The sequence below is a fragment of the Acromyrmex echinatior genome, chromosome 19, assembly GCF_024713525.1.
Source record: "Acromyrmex echinatior isolate Ae372 chromosome 19, ASM2471352v2, whole genome shotgun sequence".
Taxonomy (NCBI): domain Eukaryota; kingdom Metazoa; phylum Arthropoda; class Insecta; order Hymenoptera; family Formicidae; genus Acromyrmex; species Acromyrmex echinatior.
Window position 1 is genome coordinate 1,500,359 of NC_141870.1, and position 23,417 is coordinate 1,523,775.

Here is a 23,417-nt window from a genome sequence, read left to right on the forward strand (position 1 = left end):
TTAATTGTAAATAATGAAGAATAAATAATAAGTATGTGCATAATTATTCTTAAGAAAAAATATTTCAATACTGATTAATATTATACTGAATGATATTTCATCAGTTACTGAATGATTAATCAGTATATTGAAACACTTTTTCCTAAGGATAAATATAAGAATATTTAAATATATGCTGATAAAAATGATGTCGAGGATTTAATTACAGTGAAATTCAAAGTATTAAAATAAAATTATTTATAATTTTAAAGTTTTATAAAAGTATTTTTTAGAGAGGAAGAGAGAGAGAGAGAGAGAAAGCTTAAAGTCCGATACAAAAAAGATTTAAATTGCAATATTGTGTAGTAAAATATTTTTCACAGTTATTACAAATTGCAAACCTCTATTTACTATTCTTTCGCTAAATTCATATTTAAAGTTATTAAAGTTTAATGACAATTTGTTTGCTATTGCATTTAACGAAAAACCCAAGCGGGAAATACACATAAATGTTAACTAAAATTCCAAACAAGCCGCTTCGTCTCTTGTTCTCATCCAAGTGGTCCATCCGATCGTTACCCAATCGGCCGACGAGCTGTTCGAAGACCGAAAAGAATAGAATTTGATCCCGGCTTAGGTCAGTGCAAGCACCTTTGATCTATCAATGCATTTTTACGTAACGCGCGGAGGTAGGCGAGTGAGAAAGAGAAAAGGAGGAAAAGAAAGAATCTAGATGGCCGTTCGAGATACGGGTCTCAGATACATTGTGGGCGGAAGGAGTTTCCTCGATTTACCAAAAGGAGCAGTCACCATTGTTACGTCACGGTCTTGTATTTCTGCGAGGTCGATTGACGCCGATTGGCCGTCGCGTGATGCCGATTCGGAAAGTAAGACGAGAAGGGTCCGCGGTTTCCCAGGTACGCCCTGGTCCGGTTCTGAAAAATCCAGTAACCACCTGGAAGGCAACGATGCACGATACGTATCTCTTGATAGGAATAATGCCGATTTGAACATCGCATTTTGCTCTGAGAAATGACACTGATCGAGCAAATTCCTAAATAAGTAATTTAAAATTTTTGGAAGAAGAGATTTCGCGAGAAAACGCAGCGATCCAAGCGACATAATTAACGATAAAATTGTCCATTGATTATACCGCTCCTACATATTTCAAAAGTAGATTCAAAATACAACTTAAAAACGTGATTCTTTTAGTTATTATCATAAATGAGTTAAATAAATATTAAAACAAAGCATAAAAATTAACTTTACTTATTGTAATTGGTTATTGTAAATAAATATTATCTTATTAATTATCAAAAATAAATTAATTTCATTAAAAAATCGTCAAAGCTACAAAAAGAGTGATTGTTAAGAAAATCATTACTAAAATTCAAGAAAGGTGATTTTTTAAAGATTGTGAAATAAAAATGACAAAGCAACATTTGATTTATATTAAGAATACTTTTTTGCCGAGATTATTTAATTAATCAATAATTTTTTATATCGATTGAAAAATAGTTTTTCTGGAAAATTTAATTTTTTGAAAAAAAATTGAATTGTGTTATTTTTGAAGTAAAGAGCTATCTATAATTAATGGACAATTTTATAATAACAATTTAAAAGGAACAATACGTTGATAAATTTAATTTTAATTGATTTTAAAATATTCTGAAAATTGTTACTTTATAAAACTCTCAGATATCGCTTCGTGCGATCTTACTTAGCGGAATCAAACTCTTATTTAAATCGATTACGCAATAAAAAAAACTCCGCATCCGTTTACCAATTTTAAAAAGTTCATCGACGCTGCATTCGAAAATACAAAAAGTGTTTCTTATAATCGTACACACAATTCTGATGTAATCCAATGCGGGGACCGGCGTAACGTTACCGCGTGCGAACCACAACGAGGAAGGAAAAGCAGAAACGCGCAGCGAAATCAATTTGAGTCGAACCGGCACGTAAGGGCCCTTAATTTTTTTGCGTTTCCCTGGAAACTCGTTTTACACAAGGGCGAAGAAAGAATCCACTCCGGCTTGGTGGAAACTCATCGCAGACGTTGATTGCGCTTGACAGCTTTCGCGGTTCTCGACCTCGTTGTTCTCGTATCCGAAGTGGTGATCAAGGAATCTGAGCGAGTTCTCGAAACCTGCACAGTACACCAACGCATGGTGTAAAATACGAGTGGTTTTCAGAAGTACCTCACTCGGGGGACCGTACGCTTTGGATGACTCAACTGATAGGATCGATTTTCGACGTTTCGAACCGCTACCAGCGCACGCGGCGCAGGATTCATTACCTGAGATGGTTTCGCAAATTATCGTGACCGTGGTGGAATCACCGGCTGGCATATGGCGCGCGCCATCGGAAGCGTGTCGGTGATTGCCTGTGTGTGCAGAAGGAGCCACACATAATGTTCTGTGAAGCATATAGATAGACACGCCAATGGAACCAGCGATTTGCCCCGCGATGTTCGTAAAGGAAATCGGACTGCTTCTGCATATAGGGCATATCAGAAGTAAATTGTATCAGTTTCTTTATTCCTAATCAATATCTTTGGAAAGTGGATGATCAGTAGCGTGCTTTGCGAATTTGAATCATTCATTTCGGAAGCACGTTAAGACTTGCCCCTACTGAAACCGATCGTGCCAATTGACATGCTGCCTTCTTCTTCTACTTTATAAAAAAGAAGAAGAAACCTTCCATGCAGCACACACACTTTATCCGAGAGACATCTTGGGAACATTTTTTGAACTTCTTTAGGAAGTCTATACTGTATGGGCAGTATGCTGATCGGCTTCAGTGGGGACAAACTTAGGTATGGATCAGCTCGATCGAGCGATTGGGAAGATCTGTTTGTTATAAATAGTAAAAACGACAAGAAAAGAGGGACTCCTACGAATGACCGATCGCATTGATCATCGAATGAGACAGAAGACTGTTTGCTTACACTGAAGAAAAGGAAGTGCAAGCCTTTCGCTCGCCATGTGTCCAAACATCGGTATTGTACGAGAGATTTAGTGAAGCGTGCACTGATTTGAAGAATCAACGGCACGTCCACCTCTACGAAAGATCACTGGTACCGTCGCGCAAATCCTGCGACTCCTACGATTCTTCGTGACCATTCTTTCGCGTTTTGTCGTAAGCACGATTCCGAAGAGAATTTTGCCGATCTAAATGAAATTACCGAGTAATCTGAGGATCGGTAACATCAACGGGATTTAAAAACGAATGTTTGAATGCGCATTTACTTCGTGCTCAGTTTGTTCTCAATGAAAATATTCTCCAAGGAATTATTTGATTTTTTGTAAATATTAAAGTTGGATAAATAAAATAAAAATAATATATGAATTATTAATTTTTAATTAATTTGCTTCTCGTGATACTGTTCTATAAACGTAATGTACGGTAAAAAAGATTTCAACTCGATTATCGGGAAAACAAAAATTGAGAACGTAATGTGGCTACTGTGCGGTTTTTTTATTTCTTAGGATATCGTAAAAGTATCGTAAATTTTATGAATTTAAGCTTAAAAAGGTGTATCCTCGTAAAATTATGATGAGAACGGTCTTTAAAAAATATAAAAGGTCAATAACTAGGCGACGAAAAGGTAATAAAAGTATAAAAGCGAGATAAAAGAAATCGTTTGTCAGATGGAAATATTTGAAAAATTCTAGTTTATATGTTATTTAGTATCATTAAGATCTTTTTAAGACGCTTACGAGCATCAAGTTATTAAATTGCTGGTCAATTTAATTTGTGATATTTCTATTGTAATTCGATTAGCGTTTCAAGACCGAAAAAAATTTTGGCACACAATTTAAATGATTACATATATCTAGTATATAAATACATATTGAATTATTTAAGCACTTGACTCAAAGCATTTGACTCAAAGCATTGACATTCCCTACTTGTTAGGTAATCACGATTATAGTTTTAAGAAATTCTTTATTGTCTAGTTTTTAAGAAATCAATATTTATATTATAAATAAAAATGTGAATATATTTCTATATTTTAAATTGTTTTGCTTAAACGTATTAATACCATTTTAGAATTATTTAGAAATGATATAAATTAAAAATAAAATTATCTTATCTAAGATATGTTGTCATAAGATATGTTATCATTTACCTTATTTTTATCTATATAATTTTTAGTTATCTAAATGTAATATCAAATGTTAGGTAGACTGGATGAGTATCTAGAAAAACTGTATACACACGCACATTCTACCAGGGTTTCTTCAATAATTTCTTCAATAATTTAATTATTGCTCTATCTAAAATTTTTTCTTTGCCTCTTCTCGATTCCATTTCTTGACCCGTAGGCATTCTTTGTCTAAAGAATGCACGACTGCGTTCGTGTACATGACGGAAAAAGGAAAAACCATAAGGGCAACAAAAGGCTCGTAAGCAGAAGAGGGAAAATTTATGTATGTGGCGCAACGTCGCATCTGCGTGGAATTTTGTTACGGCCCATCAGTTTGCCGTTTCCCAGGATTTAGGTCAACCGGACAGTTGCGAGAAAACCGATCACCGGGGTTGAGCCCGGCCGTTTGTCTAATGATCCCTGATTTCTCGGTGAGTTAAGGTAGAAGCCTTTAACATTCGCCGAAGCATCGTAAACGCGATTCGATCCCTACAGATCGTTGTTGATATCGTATTGTTAAATGTCTGATCTACTGCAAAAATAAAAGAAACGCCTGAATAAAAGGCGAACAAAAAAATTATCACCGCGCATTCCTTCAATTTGTACAGAATACTGCAATTATCGAAAACGTCGTCAGCGATTATCGTTGGAGAACGAACGCAAAGGAAATCATGTGGACGATGTAGTGGAGTAGCACGTGGAAAGACGAGGATTGGTGAGTGTCTCGGAGATTCTCTTGGTGTGTAACACCGGCAGAACATTTATCTCGAGTGTCACTTCACCAACTTTCACTGACACAATGTCACTCCGTTCAATGTCCTCCGGCTTCTCTCACGCAATCGAGGGGGTTTTCTCGAAGATGCTCGTAATGGAGTTTCATTCAGCACAGACTCTCCACCACGTCATTTGCATCACTCACAATTAATCTTTCTGCTGAACGATTCATTCGCAGTCGTTCGTGCAGTGGCATCTTGGGATCCATTACTGCCGTTGTATCGACACAACAGAAATCAGTTAGAATTCATAAAAACCGTACGACACGCAGAATGACATCACGTCGAGCCTGACAATCATCAAAGATCACTATAACCTGACAATCATCAAAGATCACTATAGCCTGACAATCCTCAAAGAACACTATAGCCTGACAATCATCAAAGATCACTATCATTATACACCAGAAGCGTGCTTTTTGCAATATTGTTTTAGCTTATTTTACTTATATATCTTTTTGTAGGAAAAAAAGAAAAATAAAAAATTCTCAAGAAGAGAGTATTACAATATAACGAAGGAGCTTTGATTAGCACAAGCATAACATTAAGCAAAATGTTTCAAAAAGATTAGGAAAGATTAGGAAAGATATTTTACAAATTACTCATAAGTTATTTTTTATTATAGAAATTGAATATAATAAATTTGGATATTCTATTTTTTAAATTATTATTTATTATTTACTCCAATTTTGTATTACTTTTTGTACTCAATTTTTGTACTTTTATAACAAACACATGTAAGGTAACCTAATAAAAAGTACTCATAAGTAACTTATAAAGTAACTTTCCCAACTAACTTTTTAACTTTTTGAATTTTAACGTCGTCTTATTGATGTTAAAGATATCATTTGACATTATCTTGCTACTTGAAAAGTAATAAACAATTTTATTTTGTTTTTAAAAGTTGGGATGTAATATTGTTAGAATTCCTAATTTTTGCAAAAATATAAATAGAAAGTGTGGCTTTTTTTTCATTAAACTGCATGATACTTTATCTTTAATTATATAAATTTCATTTTTTATTAAATTTAAACAAGTTTACTTTTCACAAGTATAATAATTGATGATATTAAGAAAACTTAAAACTCTTGTGTGACTTAAGCATCTTTTTATGGAGATGTTGATTTAAAGATTCAATATTTTTATGTATTTTAAAAAAAAAGATCGTATTAGAAGTTATTATACAATAAAATTTTTTATCATTTTGTTCTTAAAAATTAGAGATCCTATTTTTGACAAAAATATTCATAGAAAAGTGTTTATTTTTGTCTCTAAAGTATATAATATCTTTCATTATGTCAACGTTTAATTATTAAATCTAAAACACAAGTATACTTTTTGCACGAATAATCAATAATATTAAAAAATGTAAAATCTTACACTGAAAAAAAGTGTTTAACTTTAAGATACTAAAATATTTTATTTTTGTCTCCATTTTTTAAACACTTAAAGAGTTTTAGTTTTAAACTTTTTAATAGACAAAACACTACGTGTTTGGATTTAAAACGCATAGGGTTTTAAATTCAAACACGTGTTTTGTCCATTGAAAAAGTTTGAAACTGAAACATCTTCAAGAGTTTAAAAAACGAGGAGAAGAATGAAACACATTTCTTTTTATGGCGTATTTGATGTCTAAGCATATTTTTCTGAAGATGTTAAAAGATTCAGTTTTCATGCATCATTCAAAAATCTAATATGATAAAGAAATTGTCATAATAGGTCGCACCGACATAATGATGGCAGCTTGTAACGTCTATATTGAAAATCAGAACTTAACGGCTTTCTTCATCAACAGTGAACTTTAGAAAAGGGTTCCGACAGAAAAGTAACAAGTATCCACGGAACGAATTATCTAACGCGTGTCGAATCATGCTACTGGTCATGTTCTCGCAAAAGTCACAATGCCCAGACTACGGCTACCTCTTCATGAGACGAACGATATATCATTGCAAAGTGTCCGCGACTAAACGACGCATTTGACAATCTGAAGGAGATCATTATTGTGCCTTCATGCTGCTGTGGCTTTCGAAAAGAGATATCGCGGCCACGGGAAAGAAATTTCACATCCGAGAGCATCTTTTTGGTTGTTATCGAGACGAATTCCTGCTTTAAATTTATCAGGACACAGTTGGACCGCGTTACGCGTCGAATTCTCCGCACGAGTTAACACTTTATGTTAGAATGTTTTTATTAAGATAAAAAGAAAATGTTTTTTTTTTATGTATATTATTGCACACACAACGTCAAAGCAATTAACTAGTAAAATATTCTGTAGACACCTTGCACATTCATAAAATATCCATATCAATGTCCGCGATCGCAAGTCTAATCAATTGTGAAATTTCGATACATATACGTGCATATTTATATTTGTGGTAGTTTACATAATTTCTCCGCGAAGAGGAAAGCTGGACCAGGATCAATAGGAACCAAGGAGGGATTGAAGACGCGGGCAAGGGGACCCTCGTCCTGCAAAATATCAAAGGCTCAGTAGGGAAATTGAAAGGCTTTGTATGGAAATAAGAATGTATCGACTGCCCCCGAACAACCACTCATCCGGGGACAAGATTTTCAAATCTTACATTTAAACGTCTGGTCGCAAGAGATCGTAAGAAGAAATAGAGAGAGAGAGAATTTCTTATTTATTCTACCCGAAATATAATTTTTATGGAAACAATGTTATTGCACAATTTTTCTACCATTCCTGAGCGCGTATCAATAATCTAAGATATAATGCATTAATAAAACGTACAAAAGAATAATAGATTTAAATGCTTTTTTATCTTTCTTAATTATTATATAATATATACTCCATATTACTGAAAAAATATTTCTTCAAAAATTTAGATATATATATATACATATATGTAGAAATTAGTAATGCAATAATTTTTTATATTTATAGAAATTACATAAAAATGTTTTCGCGATTTTATAATTTGTTTTTGTAAAACAAAAAAAAATAAAACAATTATTTTAGTCAAAAAATATTCGTATAATAATGATGTATAAATAATGAGATTTCTTTATTATAATTAAAGCTGCTCGTAAATAATAACACCTATTATTTGTATATAAATAATTAATTTGCAAAGTCAATGAGAAATCTGAGGCCCCATCCCGGCCTTTTTTGCGTAACGCTTGGAAACTCCCGTGCACTAGTGACATCAACATCAATTTCATAAAATGCGAACTACGTACCACATTATCAACACTGCTGATAAAATCGTAGCGTCAAAAAATTGATGTAATGTGAGCGAGTTTCATCTAAATTCTAAATCGAAAGTTAATATCGAGACCGCAAAATACATAAAATATATACATATTATTTATATATCTACAGTTTGTGGATATGTAGCGTCGGATTTGCGCTCAACATTAGCTTTCGATTTAGATTATAAGACTCGCACCAGATTATAAGACGCTACGACTTTACCAGCAGTCAATGTGATACAGTTCACATCATTCTATATAAATGGTGTCACTAGTGTACGGGAACTTACAAGTATCACACGAAAAAGACCGGGATAGCTGCCCTCAGATTCTTCTCTGCTAGTCTGCTCGCCAAGCGCCTGAATGTGATTGGTTGGATCTACAGGTAACAATCAATCATGTTCACTTGCTCGGCGAACAGGCTAGCCGATTTGTCAATTTGAACGCGCCCAATGTGATACTATGCCGCGGATATTTAAATTAGACGTTATATTATAATTATTTTACCTATTTTTGTATATTTAATTATATTTGCTTATGCAATACATAATATAATGAATTTTTTTATTGGTTTTATTTTTTGTCATATAAATTAAGAAATTCATGGAAAATTAATTTGGCATTATTATGGTAAAGAATAAAATCAAATTCATTATATTACATATTGCATAACCAAATAAATTTAAAAACACAAAAATAAGTAAAATAATAATTAATATTGGGTCATCTAAAAAGTATTCGCGGTTTTTTGTCACTAGATGTGTGTTGATGGTCATATATTTAGTGACAAAGTACCGCGAATACTTTTTAGATGATCCAATATAATATATAAAATTAATGTCACATATTAATAAGTAAAGAATAAAGCTTTACTTTTAATTTTAATAAATAAAATAAGTAAAATCAATTTCAGGAAAATGTTGTGATTTATTTTCTTTTAATCTTTTCTTTTGAAAATGGAAACTATTGAAACTCAAGCTTAAAAATATGAATATTAATCAAACACATTAATCTTACTAACTTTATATTTTATGCAGTACCTAACTATATACAAAAATAATAACGTTTTTTTAACGTACATTGTCTCGTTTTTAATTCTCATAGAAATTAGCTATATACTTTCAACTTGAAGTAGAATTTCAAAGAAGCAAAAACCCGCCAATTGTAATCGATGGTCGTCATTTATTTAAGTACGTACGTATAAAATGGAGTTGTTTTGATCCAAATTTTGAATAATATTCAACCAGCACGTTGATCAGAATCAGGCTACAAGATATTTTAAAGTGCTCTTCCCGATTGTGAACACGTACGCTGTTTACGTATTTTAAAAAATTTTGAGTTAAAGTTATTCCGTCTGGACTAAAGTTATTCGATTTTATGGTATTTAAAAAACTTTATTATTTATTAATAATAAAGTTTATTACTTATTTTTTTTACCATTTTATATTACGTTATAATACAAAATTATAAAATACAATACTAATTTAATTTAACAAATGTGCCATACAGTATACACATTTGCATTAATTTAAAATAGTATAGTATACAAAAATATACTGTATGATGTAATACAGTATATAAAATTGAATATAAAATATGTAATATAGAAATTATTACTAATATAATACAATAATTGCTTGTATACTATACTAATAACAATAATATATTATAATAATAATTGTTTACAACATAAAATACAATTATAAATGCTCAAAAATGTTCAAAATATAATAATATTAATATTAGGATTATAATTAACAGATTTTAATAATTATTATACGAAAACGCCAAAAATACGATAACACAAATTTTATTAAACCAATGATTACCAAAATATAAATAAATGCAATGAAATATTAACAATAATTAGATCATATATAATTTTAATTAATAACTTACAATTATAAGATTTATTAAACTTTATCTAACACGAGCAATAAGGCGAATAAAAAAGTCATTAATATATTTATCTCTTATGCCTCATTTCCACCAACGTAGATTAACTTTAATCTCAACTTAATTCAATTTACTCTTCGTCTTTTTCTAATTCTAAAGAAAAAGACAAAGAGTAAATTGAAGACCGAGATTAAAGTTAATTTACATTGGTGAAAACAAATTAATCGTTTAACTGACCCAACAATTTGACCACATCAAGATCCCTCCGCCTAATGGTTTACGATTATTATCCGCTACAAAGACCACTCTTCATACTAGAGAGCGAACTTAACGTATTTTGATTCTACGTCGAGTTCATAAAATCCATCAGCAAAGAAAAGTTTATTAAATGATCCGTCAAACCAATGCTCTTATTACAGGAAGGTGTGAATCCCGATTTTTCCAGACCGCTTACGATAGTAATAATTTTCACAGAATATCAATTAAAATTACCATTTTTATCGCATCTTTAATATAATATTAAAAGCATATTTAATATAATATTAAAAGTCACATACCGTGAGAAAATATATTCTAAATTTCATTAAAATTCATAAAAATGTCATTACCAAAAATCATCTTTTATTAAAAAAGAATGAATAAAATGATTTTCTTATGGAATAGTGGTTACGAATAAATACATTTAATAATAATAAAACACATGCGTTATTGTAATTTTTTTATGTATGGATACAAAAGTTTCTCGGGTACCAACTGAGACGAGCCGAACCCGATAATAGTGGGACTTTAAAAACTATTTTATACTAAAAAATCTATTACATAACTCTAATAATTTCCTATATTTTTCTGTATTTTTCACAAATTTTAATTATTAATATCCCGCTAATATGAGGGTACTCAGTCGACTCATCTCGAATTTATTTTTTGTATCCAAACATTTTTTTAATTAAATTCATATTTACGATAATACTGTCAAAAGAATATAAAGCATTTTGCATGGTAAAATTATCTAAAATGACAAAAATCAAAATTTGTTGAATATAATAATCTCATAATTTACGCGCACGCATGTATTTTATTATAAAAAAATGTATACATATATATAAATATTTATATATACGTATACATATAAATTGCTATTACTAAAATAATTAATAATATCCTAGAATGGCGGGATGTCCAATACCTAAAAAAAATTTTTTAAACAATCAACAGTTGGAGAATTAAATATATATATTCGTAACTATATTTTTGTTAAAATAATCATTAAAAAACAAGCCAATTATTTATACAAAACTTGAATTCATTTATTTAATAATATGGATTTAAACAAATATCCATATAAATATCATATAAATTAAAGTCTTATTGCCATTATGACAAGTTTAGGACAAGTTAAGACTGTTACTAACATTATTACTAATGGGAGAACATTTATTAAAACTAAGAAAGCAGTGAAAATTATATCTCAAAATATACAATTGAATTAATTTTACAACGCGAATTTAAAATATAATAATTGTCATTAACTCATTGCAAAAATTATTACTTTCAAAAACTGTTCAGAAAATCCTGGACTAATTTTGATTCTGTAATAAGAATTTCCAACGGGCCACCTAGACTTTGCAAAAGGACTTTATGAAAAGCGACGAAGAATAACTCTCTATAATGAAAATAGTTTCGACTTCTTATTGTGGTACAAATCAAGCATTCCTTGGCATCTATCTGACAGCGATGAGACCCTTGCATATAAAGAACTAATCACTAAAGTGATTAGTTCTTTATAATGTTAAAAATGTAACGTCAAAAATTTCACGAACAAGAAGTTAATGTTTAACCAATGCTTCAGTCAAAGCTTCAATCTTTATTTAATAAATTTGTACACTAAATACAAAGAAAAATTGACAATTATTCACATATCAAATTTTTAATTAGAATTATTATTTACTTAATATTATTAATGACTTTTTGATATTCAAAATAAAATCTAAACTAAAAAAAAATTTCATAATTAAATATTTATCAAATTTATTAAATTAATACACAATTTTTATTATCATGTTTTGCCGATTCCATATTATAATTTATATAAAAAATGAAACAAAAAAGATTTACTACGACAAGATAAATGCTATCTGTATTGAATAGATATTAAATATATATACATTCAAATAAATGAGCCCCTTAATGGACAAGTGGCGTAAGTCCAAAACTAGGAAAAATTCATTTATTATAAAAATAAAAAGAATATTTGTTTTATCTATCAATTTAATTTACTTTTATTTCGTTTTTTATAAAAAAATCAATTTTACATAAATAAAGTAATCGTAAAAAAAACTAAAATAGTGATTTAAATCTAACTTCTTTTACAGTCACTTCATTTATGATGTAAAATTAATTTTTATTTTTTACGAATGTAAAAACAAAACAAAAGTAAATTAAATTGATAAATAAAACAAACATTTTTAATACTTTCTATTTTCATAGTATTCTTCCTAATTTTGGACTTCCAAACGCCACTTGATCACTAAGGCCAAAGCTAAAATTTCTTCGTAACTGATCTTGAGGCAGTATATGATCAATATGAGTAGCATGTTTACTGGACACTAGTTAGATACTTTTTATCCTACATATCTGAATATCATTCGCTACATGTATGTACCCTCCCCTACACCTAACTACACTACCGATATCAAAATTCACACGTCCATTACAATCACCTGTATAAGATTTTAAAAAGTAAAATTTCAGTCTCGCTTATTCATGTCCTTGACGTCAACTGCTGTCCGTCCTTCGCTGCCCTCCAGCCATCTTCATGATTTGGCACCGAATGTAGTTCCGGCTGTATGCATTCTATTCTCGATGCCTAGACCTATATTCAGACATATTTGAACCATGATAAGATAGTGAATAATAATTTCGAAAATACTGAAGTTTGATAAAGATCCTTCTCGATGTCCCTGATAAAAATAAAAATCGGAGCGTAAATTGGATGTAATGAGAGAGTAAGAGAAGCGTAAACGAAACTTCTAGAAGGCGAAAATTGGAACAATGAAATATAAAAGAAACATTTACACTTTTTTTTACATTTTGATATTTCAATTTTCACTTCCTAGAAGTTTCATTTACGCTTCTATTACTCTCCTATTACATTCGACTTGCGCTCTGATTTTTATTTTCATAAAGTTAAGTATATTTAAATAGCGAATTCGATTCGAGCATATTACTAGTGCGCATTAATGCATGTTAAAGCAATTTAATTACACCGATTTAATCAGAGTTTAAAAATGAAAAATGCAAAGACTTCAAATCATAAAATATGTGACAAATTCAAGAATAGAATATAATAAGTAAGTTTTAAGTCTGTAATCGGATTTAATTTAAATGTAAAACTATCTATTTAAAATTGTAACTCAATTATTATAATTGTGCACTAAGTACTGCGTTGACTCCTACATATATACTTCCCGTTATATTCTATTTTTGAATTTGTTACATATTGAGAGGAGATATATATAATTTTTAATTATTATAAAATATGTATTTTACCTAACAGCACAATAAAGTATATTAAAAATTTCGCGATTTAATTTATTTGTTTTTTTACATTAAACACACATTTATTACAACGGTTTTAATATGCATCGTCAGTCTATTGAGTGTACACTAGTATGTATTTAACTGGATTCACTAAAAGATATTTTCGAAATAGTGCGATCAAAAAAAATTGTAGTTTAAGAAAATTGCTTACTAAAATCGTGATCATTTTCGCTGAATGGGCTTAAAGTCTGCGTGGAGGTGAAAGTCGACGCTTGCGATTTACTTCTCCTATTGTCATGAGAGCATGCGAGAAGTATGCTGAGGAGCGTCGTGACTTCGACGAACATGACGACTAATACGATGGCTAGTAAGATCAGGGCCTGATCCTGCGTCCATTTCTCGATATGTTCAAGGCATCCCTAAATATAAAACAAATAGATAATCACACATAACAATCGATATTAGATGTTATATTGAATATCGGAAATGTATCAGCTTGTCTTTTGTTGCCCGACGTTATTAATCGATGACAAATTCGTTCGTTTTTAGAGAGGCATACAGTTTTAATGTGTGAAGTTATTAGCTCAACTTTTTCTTCAAATCTAATTTTCGGTAGTTTTCTCTTCGAGTGAATTCTAAAGCCGGTAAAGTTGGATTTAGTGTCAAAGTTGCTATGCTTTGAGCTCGTATCGATTGCGCTGGAATCAATTATTGATCAAAAACTTATATGTAGACACTGTATGTAAAAAAATACTTTAGATATTTATAAAGATTTATATTAAAAATCGTATCTAACTTATCCTGATATAAAACTTCATGTAAATATATCATTGCTAAATATATCATTGCTAAAAATTATTAATATTTATTCACGTATTTGAAAAATAGCTGGTTATGGATATTAGTTTATTGCATAAAACGGTAAAAATACGTTAATGCGTAGCAAGATATAACAAAACTAAAATCATAACAACGTAACATCATTGTCTGCTGCCCGCATTCTGATGAATTCTCTCATAGCCTTGTTATGGAGGTCTTCATCGAGACAAAAGCTATTAATCACACGACTCTCTTTCCTAGTATGATGTATTCGTATATGAGGTCATGCCGGTTTTATCGTAACTTTCGAACAAAACGCGAAAAATCGAAATATCAAATTTGGAGTTACGAACTAGGAGTAGAGATTCGCGATAGTTTTTCCTCAAATATTATTTCGCGTTTATGTTCACGCAGGATGCGTTTGACTGTATTAAACTTTCAAACGGATTTCCATTCTCATGGAGCGAGAATAGCGTCATAAAGCTTCATGTGAATATCGCACTTGAATAACGTGTCAATATTCTAAATAGACATGTTTGTTCTCGTTTTAGGCTACGTTCGAAAACTTCATCCAAGTGTCATTATTCTTGTTTAACGTCTAACAATAGAGATAGAATGAGACGCATTAAAGCACTCAAGTGATGTTTCCGAACGCAGCCTTATGTAGACCTCCGCATTTATTCTTTGTTAGCCAGATTCAAAAAGTTCGTCTCACTCGTGTCTGCATGGCACGGCATGACAAGGGGGGGGGAGGGGGTAATAACTTCCTCATTATCGCGCATACCATAGTGTGTCGGGCGTATTGATGTTCGGCAGGGTTCAGAGCCTGGCAGAGAGTGAGATTGGCAGGTTCGGGGTTGAGGAAGGAGCTCGTCTCATTGGCGTTATTCAGGGTGCAGCAACTGAGAGGTACCACTAATTCTCTGCGACCGACTTCCTGCAGTCGCCACCACGATGTCCCATAATTGCTGCTTCCGTTTATGCCACAACAAGTAAACTGTAAATGGTCAGAATAATAACGACGCACGTTTTCTCTTTTGATTTCAAAAATATAAATTAAATATATATATTAGCCAAGTAACAAATGTGATAGATATCTCTTTTTCTCCTCTTTTTCTCTACTTTTCTATATTTTTCATCTTTTATGAAAACTAGACAAAAGACTCTTTTTTTGCATAATATAAGACTTAATAATGAAATATATAACTTTAATAAATTTTTACTTATCAGTCTTCATTTTATAGTAATTTGTTTGGAATGCTCTAAACGATTTAATGCTCCTGAATATTTAATAGAAAAATAATACAATAGAAAACGTATGTTAACATTATATCTTTACTCTTAAATTCAATAGATGACAAACTTACTATTGTTTGTGCAAGATCGAGTGCAGCCGTAAATTGCTCGCGTCCAGGTACGGCATAACTGCGTTGTAAAGCGCGTATCAAACGTGCCGGTCTTACGTCGATCCCCAGTATATGAGGCCAGAAAACAGCGATAATGCACACGGTGCACTCACCGAGCAGCAACAATATTATTGTTAAGAGATACTGGAAAGCATAAAAACAAAAGATCGATCCCGAGCTACTTATATTCGCAATTTTACGCGTTATAACATACATCTATTTCAAACAATATTTCTTCTTACCTATTCAATTAATTTTCCAATTTTATATTACGTTAAAAAAAAGGAGTTTTTTTAAATTACATTTCATTACCTCATATACTATTAAATTTGCCCCTAGGAAAAGAATTGCGACAAGAAGTTACAAAAATTGAACAATATATTTAGATACAAAATTTGTTCAATTTTTGTAACTTCTTGTCGCAATTCTTTTCCTAGCGGCAAATTTAATGGTATATGAGGTAATGAAATGTAATTCAAAAAACTGCTTTTTATTTTATTTTATTATTAAAATAATATTAATATGTTTTCCTTGTATACATTCAATTTAATGTTTTACAACTGGTGTTTAAATAGTGTTAAAAATGAGGAAAAATAGGTAGCATTCATTTCCTTGACGAGCTGACTCTCATTTGTCCGAACCACGAGCAAATAATTAGTGTTTTTACGCGGCGTTCGAACGCGCCCTCCTTTTATTTACGCGCGTGTCCGCATACAAGCAGATCCGTTTCCGGGCAACGATGCATGACCGAACTCGAAGTAGGAAATCTGCTGTTTCAGATAGGCTCGACGAGCAACATTGTAGTTAGATTCACAAGAGAACGCCGCGCATGAAACTGATTGATGCATTTAAACACCTGTCGTACTTGCGATACGCAAACAAAGACTTTAAACAAATAATTCTTTTCAACAAATGCGTGAATATGACATCACACACATATATAAATTATTTTTATACGTTTTATTATCTAATATATCATTAAATTTGTCGCTAGGAAAAGAAATTGCGACAAGAAATTACAATAATTAAACAATATTTTAGATATAAATTTTGTATGTATTTTATTTTTATTAAATATCAATCTAAACGAAAATAATAACGTATTGCTCTCAAAGATTATTCTGTATTATTTGTAAATTTTATATTTATTAGGTGTTGGAATTAATTCGTAGCGTTTTTTAATGAAAGAATGTTATTTATTTCACATGAGCATTAAAAAATACATTAATGAAAGTACTTCCCATCACTTGTAAAACGCTACGAATTAATTCCAACACCTAATAAAATATTTTGTGAATGTTTTTTTATTTCAAATGTTTTTATAAATTGTTTTTTAAATATTAATTAAAATGTATAAATATATTGGATCTAAATATTTGAAATATTTGAATATTTAAAATATTTGAAATATTTAAAAACAGTTCTTACGGAGATTGTAATGCAACGATTAAAGAGACAAGCCGCCCAGCATCCAAGAAGTCCAGTAATAGCAATAAGAAATCCTAATGTAACTATAGCGAATGCCAAGTAATAAAAGAGCGGTTGATCAGGATGAATATCACCAGGTCCTAACAGGCGCGATAATAAAATCCGTTCATTATCGGCTAATAATAATCCTCCTAAGGACATTAACACGAAACCCGACATCTGAAGGAAGAGAGAAACAATTAATAATCTTTCACAAGTTACACTGATTTGATAAACAGTTTACAATAATTATTAAAATGACACAAATCGATCCAATTCGCATTATAGCGAACGTTATTATTTTATATTATATCTAACATAACATTTCATATATTACTTCTTTACTTAAAAAACGCATGATATAAATCTTTATTAATTAAGAATAATATATTGACTGAAGATAGATTTAAATTAAAGTTGCGTCTGAAACAAATAGCTAAATAACTCACCAAGAAAATTATATTCGAGCAACAAACAAAAGCACGCGATATGCCTAATTTTCTAGTTCCCATTATTACGTTCAAAATGCTTGCTTCTTAATAACAATAAGCGATATGCAGATGACTTTTTGTCACATAAAGTTTCAACGATTGTATTCGGCGTACATAATAAACGCACAATTAAATCATTCGATGACGCAAGTTACACTATGTACAATATTACAACTAGATAGTTCGAGGTGAACCCGATCGCGTATGTTTACGGACTGAAAACCCCCCGTACGCGGTGGATGGACTTTACAACAGCATCGGGGGTCTGTAGGCGCGCTTGCGTGCCCTCATGCGCGACCGACCGGACGGAACCGGAAGGAAATAGAAAGGCGTGGATGGAAAAAGACCGGAGGGGGAACGAAAAATTTATACACATACACACACACGCACACACATACATGGACATTTGCATCGTCGATCGGTTCATGTACGATTCGAGTCGGCAAAGGTTCACGGTAAAGGGGGAACATTTAATGGCTGATAAGACCATTTCATGCTTTAGCACACATGTTAATTGTATTTAAATTCATAAATTATTATTTAACGTTTCTCTCTCTCAGCTAAATATTAACATTGTGTCATGTATTAAAGTTCCTTTATTCGAATTCTTTTATAAAAATATTTATTATAAATTACAAATATTAAATAATGTATAATTAGAAAGAAGTATTTTTAATTTATCAAGAAACGTTAGAATACTATTATAAAAATTTCGTTTCTCTTATTTGGATTAATTATACATACGTAAAGGATTAATCTGGAGATTCCATACTCATAGGATTTTTCCATCAAAAATTGTATTTTTACTGTGTAAATGAACTTGTAGGTTGAGCCCATATACAGCGTAGCTCAGTAAAAGGATATTTTATGCGCATTATTGTAAGTGTTCACGAAGCCTATCTCCTCTTCTCTACATTAATTCAGTCGCCACATCATGCACTTCCCGTTAAACGGGATAGGCGTGACCTAAACGTACGTAAAAATTCTGATTTAACACTTGTTTGTTAAGAAGTGAAATCACATATAATCAACCTATAATATATCTTGAGAAGTGAATTAAGAATATCTTACGAAGGATAAGGCAAATATATATGAAGAGTATGAAGGATTAATAATTGAAAATTTTTAACAAAATAAATATTTAATTTTGTCAATAAAAAATTTACATTAAAGTAATCATATTTAATAATTCTTAATAATTAAAAATTTATAAATCTAAAAATCAAGTGTACTTTTATGAGATCCACTCATGCATCCAATATTGGATGTTACTGTGTCATCTTGCTCTCGTTGAGACGTATCTTCGAACTCGGGTGGCAAATGTAAAACCTAAAAACAAACAAATAATATAAAAATTTATATGACACAATATACTAATTTGAGAAACAAAACAAAACATCAAAATCTACTAACTTCTATAAGAAACTTTTTACGGCGTAATTTAAATGCTAAATCTCTGTGTTGTGAATTGCCGTGTGACAAACCATTTAATGCACACAATTTCTTAATGTGCAACAGACCATGATATTCCTTATACAATGGATTAAGCGCTTTTGCAGATCCCGCAAACGATTCCAATCTAATTGCTATATCCGATACGTGCTCAATTCTTTCGATAGCGAAATTCTAGAAAATGTAAGCTGTAAAAAGATTGGTCGTTGTAAAGGGGATAATTTTTCGATACTTACGTTATTGAAATTATTAACTGGTATTGTTACTATGCCGACTGCATAGGAATTCCTTAAAAGTGCTCTGAAGCAATATAGAAATTTTAATAGATCACTATCAGAATCTTTCTCTGTGTCACTAAGCCATAATCTTGATCCCAGAGAATGAATTGCGATTCTTAAAATTTTCTTTGTTTTCTGTTCTGGTGTTTCAGAGAGAAAATATTGTCCATCGCGTAAAGTTTTTTCTACAGTACATAATAAATCAGTATATGCAGCGTTCTTAAATGTATGACTATTATTTTCATCTAGTGTCATTTCCTCATTAAATTCCCATTGTTTTATGTCAGCATGTTCTAAGAAATCCTTTTGCATCTGCTTTGTAAGATCATAATAATGACCGAATATTTGACCTCCCGTAGGAATTGAATCTACTACTTTCATCTTTTGATATCGCCAAGCTATTTTCATTGGTTCATCTTCATTATTTGTAGTTTTCGTATGTTCCTCTGAATTATCTATAACTGCGGGCAATCTTGATACAAGATGGGAAGGTTGGACATCTTGAGACGCAATCAGTACAGGTTGAGATACGACTATTCCCTCTGCCATAAAGTATTTCAATATAGTTTTAGCATAGAAGCCATACTTGTCCTCCTCTGAAAAGAAATATTTCTTTAAACATATACACAAATAAACGTTTCATTAACTTCTGCAGAATCCCTTCACACATTGTAATGTACATAAAATTTAGATATTATAAAGATATTATCTGTTGAAATTATTTAATTCTACATCATCTAAAATCTGATGTACAAATAATGTATATGTTGAAAAAATAGTCGAATTAAAAAATTATTTGTATGAATTATTTATTAAAGTGTGCATAAATTGAATTTAAAAAAGAAAATTTTTAACACGATTCCATAAAATCAAGTCTGAAGGAATTAAATACATACACTATCACTTATAATTATTTGAACGACAGATATTTTATATTTTACTCTAATTTTGAAAGTTAAATAAATATCTGTTTCTCTTTCTCCTATACTGTTGCTAACACAAATAATACTTTATTAGAATAATTGGCGCTATTTATGTTGTATATTAGTTGTAATTGTATATATTCTAAATTCAAATTATTAAGATAACGTTTATCGAACTATCTTTAACTATCCTTGAATCGATATTACTGAATATTTCTCATCGTTTTATCGTTCTATTACAATCTATTGTAATTATGGATTATTTTTGTTCATAATTATAATTTAAGGTTGTAGCAGAAAAATAAAATAGGAAATATTATAACAATATCAATTCAAGAATAGTCAGAGATGAAGTTTCGGTAACATTGTCTTAATAATTTAAATTTAGACTACAAATAGAAGTTTAGATTATTTAAACTTACAATTACAATCAACAAAAACAGCGATCATTTTGATACAATCATTTTAATCAAATATTATCTGTGTTAACAACAGTGAGACACACAACTTATTTAGCTTTTAAAATCAGAGTAAAGTACAAAATATTTGTTAAATAATTATAAGTGTATGTATGTATATGTGTAGTGTTATTAATATTTAATCTTTCAAAAGAAGAGAAGATATATCCTTTGGAGGCTGAATAATTATTGATTCATACCCTATTAAAAAATCAAAAGGTCATTCTGTGTATATAGTACATAAACTAGTAATAAAGAAGCATTAGCTTTAGATTTTTTTACACTCTTGCAAAAAAGATGTATGAGTAATTCTCCAAAACTAATTACGATATTTAACAAGTCTTGAATAATTCACCCATTAAAGAAACATAAGTATACAAATATACATGCCAATTAAAAATATCGAGCCAATAGGTAAACCTCCGCCAATTGAACTGTCTAAAGAAGGTATCCCTGTTGAAATAAGCAACTGTGAATTTCGTAACGAAGGTTTCGTGCCTGGTATTATCGGAAGTCTAGTTTTAAGTCTTGTTCCACCCAAAGCCATCGCTTTTTCCTTATAAAGTCATCCAGTAGATATCTGAAATATAATTTTAAAAAGTAAAATATTTGCAAGTAAATGTCACAGTAAATGACGTCTTCTTTGATATTTATTATATTAAAAATTTAGACTGATGACGAAATTATATGTTGTTAATAAGGATTTATTTCAGTAAAAATAATCATTACATCTTATAAATAAATTTTTAAGTATCTTTTCTCAGTGCACATTGGAAATATTTAATACACCATATTAAAATTTTTTCTACTCATTAAGCACATTTCAAAATAAATGTAATAATAAGTCTGAGATGAAATTTTTTTTATTTATCGATATACTTTATGATAAGAAACTTTGTAATATAATACGTCAAATTACATCAAACTTGTTTCACTTTTGAATCCGTAGAACTTATTTAATTTTGCATTTACATTGATCATCTTACTTCTGCTACTTTCAATAGATCGCTTTCTATTTCCACACAAGTGATACCGAGTTATGTATTTTATACTTAGATAATTACGTCATTACATGCTTATTCTTGCTTACTTTGATTACGATTATCGCATAACAACTGACAACATAGTTTACAACCTAACCTCACTTTTGATGTGAGTAATAAGATTCTGTAAAGCACGCAGTCTTGAGTTTGTGCAAATTGTAAAAACTTAGTTAAATCTCACTTGTGTCAAAAAACGAGTAAGTACATACATTTAATTGAGAATCATTTGGAATTATTTGGATTTTGATGTAAATGGAAAGCAATTAAATGTTTGTCTCATTTTGCTGCAAAACATTTACTTTAATTGAAATTTTTCAAAACAGTCTAAATTTTAATTCAGAGCATTCCAACATTATTTTACAATATGTTTTTATACATTTATAAGGACAAAATTTGACTCTGGCAAAAATTCGAGGGAGTAAATCGGAGTAAATCCGTCAATCAAAACGCGCAATACCGTAATTGAGCTTGTCACGTTTGCCACGTGCACAAGATTTTGATAGATTTCAAAGATCCTTGATCGACAGAAGTTTATGCTTCTTTCTCTGCGATACTCGATCTTTTCTAAAAACGATTACACTTGGTAATCTCAATCGAGTCGTACTTCACACCGGAAGAAAGCAACGAAAGTTCGAAAAACAATTAGTCGCATGCCGGTTCGGCTTTCTCTCCTCGCCAGTGTAGCACTCACTAATCGCAAGTTATAAACGTGGAAAATAGTCTGGAAAAGCCGTCCGCGAGTCTCTTCGAGTTCCTTATAACGTATATATATACGTTTCGTTCTCGATAACAGAGAACGAAACAGCACAAATCAGCACGAATCTTTCGGAGCCGTTCTCGACGCGAATCTGCCCACCCAGCCCACCATGATCGATGCACCGGTAGTGGCACTCGTGATATCCATAGTAGTACCGATATTCCCCGAACGTTGACGCCACGTTGGACGAAGCCGATCGGAGGTCGACGGTTTCTGACGGTTTCTCGCGTCGCCACCGGAGCGCGGCTGCGTCGCGGCGGCAGTAATTACGGTTTCGCCGTTTGAACGGGATGCATGTCGTCCCGTTCTGTCCTACGCGCAGTTCAGTTAATGGTATCGTGATCGTGCGCTTGCTAGGTTGCGGTACGCCGATCCGATTAAGCGCCTGACGTTTCGTCGCCGGGTGCGATCGCGCGCGAGCATCCGTATGACAGAGAGACGAGGAATCGGAGAGAAACAGAGCGAAAGAGAGAGAAAGGTAAAGAAGAATCGTCTCTCGCGTCGCCGCGCCGCGCCGCGACAGAGCAGACAGGACGCGCGATCGTAATATCATATGCGTGCGCGCGCGCGCGGGCGCGCGGGCGCGCGTGCGTGAATGTATGCGCGAATCGAAGGAAAGTGAGGTTATGCAATTATTTAATACAATCGTACGCGCGTTCGATGCCGACGCTCGATAACATGTGATTCATCGCGACGGTCAAACCGGGTCGAGTCCCGGAGTGTCGGCGCAGTGAACGAACATCTGCGCGCCGCGCGCGGTCCAGTCGCG

General features: G+C 31.6%; 2 protein-coding genes across 4 annotated transcripts; both read right to left on the minus strand.

Annotated features, from left to right (window-relative positions):
* Positions 1–12,771: 12,771 nt before the first annotated feature.
* On the minus strand, positions 12,772–18,712 carry LOC105146654 (tetraspanin-9). Of its 2 annotated transcripts, none has more exons than XM_087415884.1 (6): positions 18,482–18,712; positions 17,208–17,426; positions 15,741–15,923; positions 15,158–15,370; positions 13,766–13,973; positions 12,772–12,886 (listed from the first exon to the last, which is right to left on the minus strand). In XM_087415884.1, exons 1-6 carry the CDS (start codon positions 18,572–18,574, stop codon positions 12,828–12,830), a joined length of 975 nt encoding a protein of 324 aa, XP_087272010.1. In that variant the 5' UTR covers positions 18,575–18,712; the 3' UTR covers positions 12,772–12,827. The 2 variants fall into 2 exon arrangements, with proteins under 2 accessions (XP_087272010.1, XP_011055360.2); XM_011057058.2 differs by lacking the exon at positions 18,482–18,712 and adding an exon at positions 17,696–18,475.
* A 147-nt stretch (positions 18,713–18,859) lies between these two features.
* On the minus strand, positions 18,860–23,245 carry Elp4 (Elongator complex protein 4). Of its 2 annotated transcripts, none has more exons than XM_011057057.2 (5): positions 22,748–23,245; positions 21,239–21,428; positions 19,426–20,063; positions 19,151–19,363; positions 18,860–19,066 (listed from the first exon to the last, which is right to left on the minus strand). In XM_011057057.2, the coding sequence occupies exons 2-5, from the start codon at positions 21,393–21,395 to the stop codon at positions 18,953–18,955; spliced, it is 1,122 nt and encodes a 373-aa protein (XP_011055359.2). In that variant the 5' UTR covers positions 21,396–21,428; positions 22,748–23,245; the 3' UTR covers positions 18,860–18,952. The 2 variants fall into 2 exon arrangements, with proteins under 2 accessions (XP_011055359.2, XP_011055358.2); XM_011057056.2 differs by having other exon boundaries at positions 22,349–23,245.
* Between the last annotated feature and the right edge of the window lie 172 nt (positions 23,246–23,417).